The 13,687-nt window shown below is 35.9% G+C and overlaps 1 protein-coding gene across 4 annotated transcripts in view; it reads right to left on the reverse strand.

The window, feature by feature from the left end:
• The window catches only part of RNF169 (ring finger protein 169), a 113,645-nt gene that overhangs the window by 73,143 nt on the left and 26,815 nt on the right, over positions 1-13,687 (reverse strand). For all 4 annotated transcript variants that reach the window (XR_006297392.1, XR_006297393.1, XR_006297391.1 and 1 more), the window contains exon 2: positions 6,708-6,781. Coding sequence is in view for 1 of the 4 variants with exons in the window: in XM_043580248.1 (XP_043436183.1) it covers positions 6,708-6,781 (74 nt within the window). In the remaining 3 variants the exon portion in view is untranslated. The remainder of the gene's footprint in view (positions 1-6,707; positions 6,782-13,687) is intronic.

The raw sequence follows: 13,687 nt of genomic DNA on the forward strand, positions 1-13,687 counted from the left end.
CACATATTGTTAGTGAAAGAAAGAGGAAGTTACAGAATAGATCAATTATTCCTCAAAAATCCTAGCTTCTCTGAAGTGTTTACTATAACCCCTCTTTGTGGTAGTCATCTACCTATCTCTCTGGCAATTCCCCTTATTCACAGAAAAACTCAGCACCTACGTTTCTCTCCAACTACTTCAATGATGATTCCTGAAGATTTCAACATCAGTATACTCTCTCAGTTCCTGTACCTCCTCCTAAATAAGTCTTTTTTTTTCCATCCTACTTCAGTTATCTACTCCCTGATCATATTCTAAATCTCATCCTGTCCAATAACTAACCCACCTCCCAGTCTCACTTTTAAGCTTCTCACATTTAGACCAACACTTCCTAGCTTTCTAACATGACTTGCAGTCACTTGCTAGTGACCCTACTTTTACAGTTCTCTACCACCATCAAAACTTCTAGCCCACTGACCCTACCATTCTTTCACTGTCCATAACGTCCATCACCTTCTCAATTCCCTCCTTTAAATAACTTCAAAAACCATGGTCCAAAACTGTAACAACTTCCTTGTATACACTTGCCAGTTCATTGCATCTCTCCTTCTGTCATACTTCCAGCAAAACTCCAAGGCTGCTTAAACCCAAAAGTGCCTTAATTGGTCTTATTTTCATTCTTGTCCCATAAGTCACAGACTGCTAGCTACCTACCCAATATCCATTCTTTCTTTCCTTACCAAGAGAACCCATATTTTACTTGGGAGGTTAATGCACCTAGCTAAACCACTGTACTTCCTAGCCTCCCTGACAGCTAGAGAGTGTCTATGACACTGGACCATAAAGCACAAGTGAAGCCACTGAATGAGCTTTGGAGAAAACCCTTAAAAAAAAATCAGCTGATATGTGCCTTTCTGCCTCTGACTTCTGTCTACATGTGACTCTAGAGAAGGATCAGCCATCTCACACAAGGAGACAAGCACACTTGAAGATGTCTAAACAGAAAGACAAAAGGAACCTGACTTCCTGATGTCACATAGCTGCTATATCAGCCCTAGGCTGCATACATCTGGTTTCGGTTACTAGAGAAAAATAAAACTCCTCATTTGTTTGGTCATTATTTTTGGGTCTCTACTATTTACAGTAAATACAATTCCTAACTTCTAGGCCCATTATAGTTTATTCCCTACACAGCAACCAGAGACCTTTTAAAAGTATAAATCAGATCACATTACTGGCTTCACATCACACTTAAAGTAAATTTAGGTTCTTTACCAGGTCAACTAGGCCTTCTTTGATCTGGCCCTTCTATTTCTTCCAATTCATCTCCTACCAAATCCCTATACCACCCTTTCACCCACCACTTGCACACTCAACTCCCGCCACACTGTTCCTTGAACAAGCCAAACTTGTTTCTATTTCAGGGACTTTGCATTTGCTGCTCCTCTGCCTAGAATACTCTTTCCTCATACTTTTACTTGGCTTGCTACCTCACTTAACCCACGTAGCAACTCCAATGTTGCCTCTCTGACAGACCTTCCTGATTATCTAAAACAGTTTTTTTGTGTCTCCTCAAGTTTCCTCTCTACCTCCCAGTAACTCTTCTGATCCTACTTTAGTAATATATATTAAGTATTTGTTTGCTAATTTACTATCTTTGGCACTAGAATGGAATCTCCCTGGGCAAGGACCTCAGGTGTCTGCAGCACCATATCTCCAGTGCTTGGCACACAGTAGGGACACAAAAAATATCTGATGAGTAAATGACTATATAACATGAGCTCACTTATACTGAAAAAGACTAAAGTGTGTGTGTGTGTGTGTGTGTGTGTGTGTGTGTGTGTGAAAGTATATAAAGGACCTAAACTGATGTTACTAGTTGTTACTAGTTATCAAAGTTAACTATGGGGAGGATAATGAAAAATAAGGAAAAGAGGAATTTTCACATTTTGCTCTGCATATTTCTACATTATTTTTCTTTTCAAAAAAAAAAACCCAAAATTATATATGATACATGGCAGGAAGAAAGTTTTAAACATATTTGGAAATATAAATCCACTCACAGAATCACAAAATTTAGAAACTCAGAGTAACCTTAAGCATAATACTCCCCCCATAGGTAGGATAATCTATGATTACTAAGTAAGTATCTTCTAAAAGAACTAGAATTAGAAGAATAAAATTTCTTTAAAAAAATTTTTTTTAATGTTTTTATTTATTTTTGAGACAGAGAGAGACAGAGCATGAGTAGGGGAGGGGCAGAGAGAGGGAGACACAAAATCCCAAGCAGGCTCCAGGCTCTGAGCTGTCAGCACAGAGCCCAACGCGGGGCTTGAACTCATGGACCGTGAGATCATGACCTGAGCTGAAGTCAGATGCTCAACCGACTGAGCCACCCAGGCACCCCAAGAATAAAATTTCTTATTAACTTTTCATAGCCCTTATAAAATTTTTTACTATCACTTAAACAAAATAAAATATACCAAATAAAAAGTATATCAGTAGCATGTTATGCATCAAATAGTAATGATGAGTTGTGTAGAACGAATTTCCACTTACCATCCTTTGCTGAGTGGAAACTTTTAAGGATCTTCCTTCTCTAGATATACATCCAAATAATTATATATTTACTTTGTTTTCTTTTAGAAAATAAAATATGCACTCTAAGAGACACCTTTTTCTCTATCAAATTCTCCATCCAGATGTCTAGCGCCTTTTAATTCTCCTTTACAACTTTATTAAGGCATATTTTACATGTTATATAATTTATCCACTTCAAGTGTATAATTTCAGTGACTTTCAGTAAATTTACCAACTTGTGGAACACATCATAATCAGTTGTAAAAATCTTCACCACTGCAATTAAATCACACAGGCCCATTTATTCTTACTCCCCATTCCCATCCCCTCCTCCAACAAACCATTTATCTACTGTCTGTCTCCATATATTTGCCTATCCTGGACATTTTCTGAAAATGGAATCATACAACGATGTGCATCCATTGTATCTGGCTCTTCCCACTTAGCATCTTTCCGAGGTTCATCCAACTGGTAGCACATTCCATTTTATTGCTGAATATTAGTCTACTGTACGGATATGCCATACTCGTGCCATTTGATTTTATGACTTGAATTTGCATTTTCCAGGTTGTACAATGGATGCCAGATAACTTGAGTACTTGCAGGTGGGTGGAGGGAGCTTTATATGTCATTTATTTAACCCAAAAGACATAGGTGAGCATTTTTCAAGACCAATCCAGTTTATATAGGGTGAGACTGCCCTAGCTTCACTTAAAAACATTCTGCCATCAATCCCTTTTAAAACCGCTTTTCTGTCCCTCCTTCCTAATAAGAATAAAAGCATAGTTCCCCAAGGTTTCCTTCTCTCTCCCAAAGCTTATTAAAAACCTCAGCTCTTACTATGCATTGTTTAACCTTCTTTTTCTACCTCCAATCCTTGTTTTCTTTTTATCTTCAAGCTGATAGGTTTAAATTTTCCATATTCTTTGTAAAAAAAGTATATCAGAATTAAGTATCTGCAGATTCTGGAATTTTATTTAAAAGGAATCTGTGGTTCTTTTGATGTGGTCGCTAAAAATAATTTCTTCTTAAGTAGAAAAAAACTGTGTAAGTGATTTAAAAACAGAAACCCAAGTGGCAATCCCTATCAAAATAATACCAGCATTCTTCACAGAGTTAGAACAAACAATCCTAAAATTTGTATGGAATCAGAAAAGACCCCAAATAGCCAAAGCAATCTTGAAAAAGAAAACCAAAGCTGGAGGCATCACAATCCCAGACTTCAAGCTGTATTACAAAGCTATAATCAGCAAGACAGTATGATACTGGCACAAAAACAGACACTCAGATCAATGCAACAGAATAGAGAACCCAGAAATGGACCCACAAACATATGGCCAACTAATCTTTGACAAAGCAGGAAAGAATATCCAGTGGAATAAAGACAGTCTCTTCAGCAAGAGGTGCTGGGAAAACTGGACAATGACATGTAGAAAAATTAACCTGGACCACTTTCTTCCACCATACACAAAAATAAACTCAAAATGGATGAAAGACCTAAATGTAAGACAGGAAGCCATCAAAATCCTAGACGAGAAAGCAGGCAAAAACCTCTTTGACTTCAGCCACAGCAACTTCTTACTCAACACGTCTCTGAAGGCAAGGGAAATAAAAGCAAAAATGAACTATTGCGACCTCATCAAAATAAAAAGCTTCTGCACAGCGAAGGACACAATCAGCAAAACTAAAAGGAAACCAATGCAATGGGAGAAGTTATTTGCAAACGACGTATCAGATAAAGGGTTAGTATCCAAAATCTATAAAGAACTTCTCAAACTGAATGCCCAAAAAACAAATAATCCCGTGAAGAAATGGGCAAAAGACATAGACACTTCTCCAAAGAAGATATCCAGATGGCCAACCGACACATGAAAAAATACTCAACATCACTCATCATCAGGGAAATACAAATCAAAACCACAATGAGATACCACCTCACACCTGTCAGAATGGCTAACATTAACAATTCAGGCAACAACAGATGTTGGCGAGGATGCAGAGAAAGAGGATCTCTTTTGCGCTGCTGGTGGGAATGCAAACTGGTGCAGCCACTCTGGAAAACAGTATGGAGGTTCCTCAAAAAATTAAAAATAGAACTATCCTATGACCCAGCAAATGCACTAGTAGGTAGTTATCCAAGGGATACAGGCAGGCTGTTTCGGAGGGGCACATGCACCCCAATGTTTACAGCAGTGCTATCAACAATAGTCAAAGTATGGAAAGAGCCCAAATGTCCATCGATGGATGAGTGATAAAGGTGATATGGTGTATGTATGTGTGTATATATATATATATATATATATATATATACACACACACACATACATACAATGGAGTATTACTCGAAAATCAAAAAGAATGAAATCTTGCCATTTGCAACTAACCACATGGATGCAACTAGAGGGTATTATGCTACGTGAAATTAGTCAATCAGAGAAAGACAAATATCATATGACTTCACTCATATGAGGAATTTAAGATACAAAACAGATGAACATAAGGGAAGGAAAGCAAAACTAATATAAAAACAGGGAGGGGGACAAAACACAACAGACTCTTAAATACAGACAACCAACAGAGGGTTGCTGGAGGGGTTGTGGGAGGCAGGATGGGCTAAATGGGTAAGGAACATTAAGGAATCTACTCCTGAAATCATTGTTGCACTATATCCTAACTTGGATGTAAATTAAAAAAAAAAAAAAAAAAAAAGGCAGAAACCAAAGTGCCCTCATAATACTAATATAAAAGAAGCATGAGGGGGCGCCTGGGTGGCTCAATCAGTTGAGCATCTGACTTCAACTCAGGTCATGATCTCACAGTTTGTGAGTTCAAGCCCCGCATCAGGCTCTCTGCTGTCAGTACAGAGCCTGCTTCAGCTCCTCTGTCTCCCTCTCCCTCTACCCCTCGCTCACTCGCTCTCTCTCAAAAATAAATAAACATTACAAAATAAATAAATAATTAATTAATTAAAAAAAAAAAAGAAGAAGCATGAGGGGGTGCCTGGGTGGCTCAGTGGGTCAAGCATCTGAGTTTGGCTCAGGTAATGATCTTGTAGTCTGTGAGTTCGAGCCCAGTGATGGGCTCTGTGCTGACAGCTCAGAGTCTGGAGCCTGCTTCATATTCTATGTCTTCCTCTCTCTGCCCCTCCCCTGTTCACGCTCTGTCTCTCTCTTTCTAAAGGTAAATTTTAAAGAACACTTACAAAAATTAAAAAAAAAAGTTACTAGGTCATGATTTAAAAATAAATAAAAATAAAATAAAATAAAATAAAATAAAAGGGAGCATGAGGACCCAAGTCAACATTTGACACTCTCACTTAAAAGAGAAAGTCAAAATATGTATAATAATTAAGCAGAGTTCTCTATTTTCTCCTTCATGTGACCTCCTTAAATACTGATTTTTCCATTCAATATAAAATGCCACAATAATGTTATTGTCTCACCTGTTTTATGATGATGTCTGATTCAGATTAGGTGGATTATTTACCTTTACAAAACATTAAATATCCACATGTAGAATCATTTACGGAGGTGTGTAAGGTATGGTGGTATAGGGAAAGGGCTGGGGAAGGATGATACAAATCTTGTAACATTCTTCTTATTACCAGCCTTTTTGACATCTTAATTCTCTAAGTGATTCCCAGACAATTAGCTTGAGAACATCTAAAATAAGATGATGTGAACATAGCTAAAAGTTTTCCCAGTGGTAAACATTCTCCACCTAGGAAATTATTTCACTACCCTCTGAATGGCCTAAGTTACAGTTCTTCTGGAGTACATAACAGAGTAAAAGCAACAAAAGATAACACCAATTACACATAATTAGAGGAACTTTGCAAGATAAGGAAAAATAATACAAGCTATTATTATTAAAGCTTAAATGTTAGCTTTTAACCAACATTTAAATGCCAAGAATACCCCCTTGTTGCAGGTGTAAGATAGGCTTGGTGAGCTACATTTTCATCTTTGAAAGGATAGCTAAAAAGAGGTTCTTAGTTAAGGTTTACTCTACTTCTATTATAGCTACGGTATAAGGTAATACAGAGAAAGGCTCTGCATTGTAAATTAAAAACCCACTAAGCATTCTTTAATGTCATTATTTCAATTTACTTTAAGAATATGAGTGATATGATAATGTGTGTACTATACCTTTCTCAGGCTTTCATATTCCTCACGAAGTTCCCCAGGCTTGCTTAATTTGATTGGTGCTCTGAATATAAACTCTGGAGAAAAGGGAAAAAAAAAAACACTTTTTAACATTAGTTTCTAGGAAAGAACCCCAAACCTTGTCCTACTGCTGTCCTCACATTATAAACCACATGAAAAATTGTAGTCATCTTAATTTGAATAGTCATTCATTCGTTAACAAATATTTATTAAAGGGTATAAATGAGGCAGAGTTCTAAGCACCGGTTCAGAAGCACTGAACACATAAAGCTCTTGCTCTTGTGGAGTTTAGGATCTTACAGACAGTAAACAAACAAGTGTGTACATAACACCACTGGTGGTACTGTTATGGAGGAAAATAAATGTAGGATGAAAGAAAAAGATTATTTTATATAGAATGGTCTGGAAGGGCCTGGTAAAATAACATGTTAAAGGACCTCAAGGAAAAACTATACTTAAAGTTCTTAGTTCAATGTTACTAAGTAACATTTTAAATGAGCTGAAGTTTTATTCATAACACTGTATCTTTCTATTTCTTTTTCAACATTGCCATTGCCAGCAGAGTATTTTCCTGTATCCAACCTGTAAATATTTTCAGTATATAACCTGATTTTTTTTACCCTTAAAGCCTTTGTGCTTTTTATTGGCCTATAGAAGAAAGTCAAAACTCTTCAATCTGTCATTCAAGGCCCTCCAAAGGCAGATCACAACTTCATCTTTCTCCAGCATTGGATCTCTTAACCCTTGACTGTTTAGTTACAATAGATCCATGCCATATATTTTTAAACTTTCTACACTGTTTTCTTAGCTGAAATTCTGTTTTCTACCCTCATCTCTCTATATTTTTAAGTCCAAGCTATCCAGGACCACAGGAGACATACAGTACACACGGGTAATATAAATAGATGATAAAAATCCGAATTAAGAATAGGAATAAAAGATAGTTCTAGGGGCACCTGGGTTGCTCATTTGGTTAAGCATCCGACTCTTGATTTTGGCTCAGGTCATGATCTCAGAGTTGTGAGATCAAGCCCTGCATCAGGCGCCATGCTGGGCATGGAGCCTGCTTAAGATTCTCCCTCTGGAAAATGGGTGATTGGCACTGAGAAGGGCACTTGTTGGGATGAGCACTGGGTGTTGTATATAAGCGATGAATCACAGGAATCTACCCCCAAAACCAAGAGGACACTGTACACACTGTATGTTAGCCAACTTGACAATAAATTATATTTTAAAAAAAAAATTCTCCTTCTCCCTTGTCTCTGCCCCTCCCCTGCTAACATGTGCACTCACTCACACGCGCTTTCTCTCTCAAAATAAATAAATAAATAAGTTCTAAATGCTAACAAAAAGGAGCGGAAAAGTCCACATTTACACTCCTTAAATGTGACATTTCTATATAACTCTATGTATATGTAGTGGTCAAAATACAGTATTAATTTTAAGACTTTCTAAGAACTCTATATCCCACTAAGGTTGATAAATATTTGTTGTAGACAAGTAGGCTCCTCAAAAAAATTGACTTTTATCCTTTTTCAGTTGTCTCAACTATTCTGAAAGACTCTAGCATACCTAAGAAATATGGAAGGTAGAAACACTGGATCTAATGCAGAAGCAGGAACAGTAACTTAAAGGCCTACAAGTACTAGAGAACTGTTAGACTTTGCGTGTAGGAGGCAAACATTCCACCACCTTCACTCACTTAAAAAAAGTCCTGATGACTATTTTCATCATATCCCTTAAGCACATTTCTAATTATAGGCAAACAGTATTTAAAATCTGATGCTTTAATAGAGAAGGAGAAGCAGAGAGGTAAAAGAAAACCCTTAAGGCGATACAGTACTTTGAATCCATTTATGGAGAACCTATCACATGTAAAATACTTTATATATATTTTCTCAGTGAATCTTCACAGAAACTTTGTAAGGCAGGTATTATACCCATTTTACAAGAAGGAAAATGAGAGGTTAATGACTTGTCTAAGGCCACAAAACTAGTAAATGGCAAAACCAACAGAAAACTATTAATAGGAATAAAGAGGGAAATCAAATAATGATTAAAAAGGCAACCCAACAAAGAAGATATAATAATCACGAACTTGTATGAACATATACCACAGCAAAAAAACTAATAACATTATAAGGAGGAATTAATAAATCCAAAATAATGGTAAGAAATTTTAACACACCACAACTAAAAACACATCAGGCAGTCCAAAAGGAAGTAAAAATGTAGAAAAACTGAACAAAAAAATTAACAAACTTTATCATAATATATTTATATATATGTGTGCACTCAATGAATAGAATATATATTCCTTAAAGCAAACAAGGAACAATTAAAAATTCACTAGGTCACAAAGAACTTCCAAAGAATTCATATTATACAGACTTTGCTCTTGGATCCTAGCTGCTATTTTCCAAGCCAAGTTTTCTGGCTACTTGGCTGGTTATTCTGGATTACCCAATATTCTTTTTCAATAAATTCTTTTTCTGCTTAAATTTGCCAGAGTAGATTTCTGCTGATTAAAACAGACAACCGGCTGGTTGCATCTTTTAGGTGAAACTATGAAATGACCCATAAACCAAGCTCTAGTAAAACAGGTTAAGAAAAAAAAAAAAGAGAGAGAAGACAAAGTAATACCTAGAATAAAGAGAAGGACCAAAATACAGATATCGGGGGGGGGGGGGGGGGGGTGTTAAATCTCCAAAGGTTATCAAACAATGCTATAATGAATGACCTTGCATGCATATCATTTTGCAAGTATATTCATAGATCAAAGTGTTGGAATTACAGTTACTGTGTCAAAGAATATGTACCTACGTGTTTTTGTAATTCTGACAGACAATACCAAGTCTTCCTTCCTTCCGGTAGCCTATACTGATTTAAGTCCCACCAGCAATGCATAAGAATGCCATTTCCTCATACCTTTTCCAACACAAGTGTTGAAACATTTTAGTTTTGCCAATCTAATAGGTGAAATTCTGTATCTTATATACATATTTTATGAGTGAAATTGAGTACTTTTCATGTTTGAGTAATTTGCATTTACTTTGATATGAAATGTTCTTTACTCCTTATATTAACTTTTTCTTCTTGATTTGTAAAAGCTCTCTTTCTATAAGGTAAATTAGCTTTATGTCACATAACTAGCAATACTTTTCCTAGTCTATCATTTGCCTTGACTTTGCTTATAGTGGTTATTTTTATGTAGTTATATTAATCAAACTTCTTTTATGGCTTCAGTATTTTTGTACAATTGGAAAGACCTTCCCCAGGCCAAAATATAATAGCAAATTTTATCATATTTTCTTCTGGTACAAAGTATAAGATTCTTCTCCTGTCTCCTTTTAAAAATTCCAAATCTTTATTTTCATTTGAGGAGCAACATGAGGAACATAGTCTTATTCAGGCTTATAAACTTACTATCCAACACAAGGGACCAAAAATATTTTAGTGGTGGCCTGGTGGAAATGATGACAATTTTTATTTACTGTTGGAGAATTTGTTTTCTTGAAAACGGTCTTGCTAACATTTAGAACAAAATGTCCAAAGAGCTTACCATCTTCATCACATAGTGTAAATAATACAAAGTTAAAAGCCTGATCCCCAACTTAGAAGTTTCCAGAGCTTTGGAGAACTCATCTCAACTACTTCCTCTTCTGTAAAATCAGAGTATTATGACCGGCCATTATGAGGATCAAATGAGTGTAATGAAAATGAAAACACTATAAACTATTTCAGCCAGTATAGTGGAATGCAATAAAATCTACTAACTACAAAATTGTCTCTGGTATTGGAGAGAGAAAGAAGTTGTGGTTTGGTCTGGTTTACTTGCAATTACAACTTACAAGAAAAAAAATATAATTATTCAATTGCTTTGATAAGTATATTACATTGCAAGTTAAATTAACTTTTGGACACCTATTAATAGAAATCTCAAAGTTTATATATAAGGCCAAGTGGAACTCAGCATACTGACTGAAATCTGGGCCTTGACTTATTTGAGAGTAAAAGGTAATGGGTAGGGTAGAGGTGAAGTACCAATTTACATTCACCAAAATCAGTACTAATATAGATTAGCTTAATATCAGATTAAGATTAATAATGTTTAGGAGCAACTGGGTGGTGGCTCAGTCAGTTAAGCCTCTGACTTGGGCTCAGGTCATGATCTCATGGTTTGTGAGTTTGAGCATTACGTAGCACTCTGTGCTGACAGCTCAGAGCCTGGAACCTGTTTCAGATTCTGTGTCTCCCTCTCTGCCCCTCCCCCGCTCACGCTCTGTCTCTCTCTCTCAAAAATAATAAACATTAAAAAAAATTTTTTTAAAGATTAATGATGTTTAATGCTTTAACAATACAAAATGCTAAATAGTCAAGATCATTTTTTGCCCCAACAGAACTGTGCTACATTAAATGGCACTGTGCCCCCAAATTCACAAATTACATAAATACAAAAAAACTGTGAATTGGTCCAACATGACACTAATTTAAATATTTAATCCTATTTCCCATTTTACTAATACCCTCTAGAAATGTCAACAAGGCAAAAAAAAAATCCCATCTTTATCCTATAGACTTGCAAAAAAAAACCCCATATTAGATTCTAATACCTGCTTGGTCGATCAAGTGAAAGTATTTAGAAATGCCAAGGCTTCTCTTTGCCTTGGTCTCTTCATCTATCAAATAAAGATCAAAATACTGGCCAACCTACCTCCTAGGAATGCAGAAGATCACAATTAATAGAAGTAGGAGTAATCAATGAAGAATCCCTATAATAAATAAAAACAGCTAACATTTAATAAAAGTACTATATACTAAATGTCGCACACACACACACACACACACGCACACATACACACAATGTAGAAAAGAATTAACATAGCAGGCCTCACTGCCTATCTCAAAAGGCCCACTTACAAGGTTGGCCCTTGGCTGACTGGGGCCTAGGAACTTGGATTTCAGTAGAGTTTGCACCCCCACAACTGATTAGGTACAGGTTTACTACACCTAAATTATTTATAGAAACAATACAGTTATGGTGAATACCTTCTTTCAGGCTGGGAGTCTGTAATTTTGGCACATGCTAGGCAGAAGGTGCCCATCATCAGCCCCTAATAAAAACTCTAATGAGCTTCCCTAGTTGGCAACATTTCACATGTGTTGTAACAACTTGTTACTAGGGAAATTAAGCATGTCCTGTGTGACTTAACTGAAAGTGGACTCTGGAAGCTTTCATCTGGTTTCCCCTGAACTTTGTCTTATGTGCCTTTGCTGATTTTGAATTATATCCTTTCACTATAATAATTCATAGCCATGAGCATAACTATATGCAGTGTCCTATTAGTACTGCTGGTGAATCATCATAACTGGGTGGTCTTGGGCTTTCCTGAGACACACACACACACACACACCATGGACTAAAATTAAAATCTCTTTAGATCTCATTTCTACCTGAGAGAAAAGGGTGGCAACACACTAGATAACTTGTAAAGTTAATGATTCAGTAACAATATTTTTATTTCATTTTAATTTACTACTCAGTAGGTTTCTCCAAATTCTGAAATACTCTATTAAAGTTTAACATGATGGTAAAAATGCTATTAGATTTTAAACTTACATAAGAGTAGCTATAATATCTAAATAATTTCTTTGAAGCTTTTTGAAATGTGGTGTTTCAATCTGCTTGAACTATTGAGAAATGGAACAGAAAAGGGCCAGAAAAATGAAAATCTCCCCTTTTAAATCACAATCTTTTACAATGTCTCTTAAAGCTGACTGGAAAACATGTATAAAATCAACATTATTAATTATACTAAGACATTTATCAATCATTATTAACCTTTCAGGTTCCCCACCTTTTAATAAAGAAAAAAAACAATCACTTATAATACAAGAGCTGCTGTCTGCTGATGTGGGACTTTTTTCTCTTTATTTCCCTCTGCCTTTCTAGGGTCATAAGTCAGATTCCTCCGCTCCAAAAGATGAAATTATGGCTGAAACACCTGCAATACTACCACTAGAGCAGAGCAACTGGAGAAAACCCAGATGACCCTGGTATGGTGATGCCTTTTCATATATACTATCAAAAATATAATTCGTAGACATCATTAAAATTAAAAATGTCTGCTCTGCAAAAGACAATGTCAAGAGAATGAGAAGATAAACCACAGACTGGACAAAATATTTGCAACAGACATAGCTGATATAAACATAAGACTATTACCTAAAATATACAAAGAATTAGGAGTGCCTGGCTGGCTCAGTCAGTAGAGCATGCAACTCTTGATCTCGGGGTTGTGAGTTCAAGCCCCATGCTAGATGCAGAGATTACTTCAAAAAAATTATAAGTTTTTTAAAAATATACAAAGAACTATTAAATTCAAAAGAAAACAATCTGATTTTTTTTTAAATGGGTAAAAGACCTTAACAGACACCTCACCAAGGATATACACATGGCAAATAAGCACATAAAAAGATACTCCATATCATAGGTCATTAAGGAGTTATGAATTAAAACAAGATACCACTACACACCTATTAGAATAGCCAAAATCCAAAACATGGAGAAAACCAAATCCTGGCGAGGATGTGGAGCAACAGGAACTCATTCACCGCTAGTGAGAATGCAAAATGGTACAGGCACTTTGGAAGACAGTCTGGCAGTTTCTTACAAAACTAAACAGTCTTACCATATGATCCACCAATTGTACTCCTTGATATTTACACAAAGGAGTTAAAAACTTATGTCCACACAAAAACCTGCACAAAGATATTTTTATCTGCTTTATTCATAATCACTAAAACTTGGAGACAACCAAGATATCCTTCAGTAAGTAAATGGATAAACTGTGGTACATCCAGAAAATGGAATATTATTTAGTGTTAAAAAGAAATGAGCTATTAAAGACATGAAATGACATGGAGGAAATTTAAATGCATATTACGAAGTGAAAGAAGCC

The sequence above is a fragment of the Prionailurus bengalensis genome, chromosome D1, assembly GCF_016509475.1.
Source record: "Prionailurus bengalensis isolate Pbe53 chromosome D1, Fcat_Pben_1.1_paternal_pri, whole genome shotgun sequence".
Classification (NCBI taxonomy): domain Eukaryota; kingdom Metazoa; phylum Chordata; class Mammalia; order Carnivora; family Felidae; genus Prionailurus; species Prionailurus bengalensis.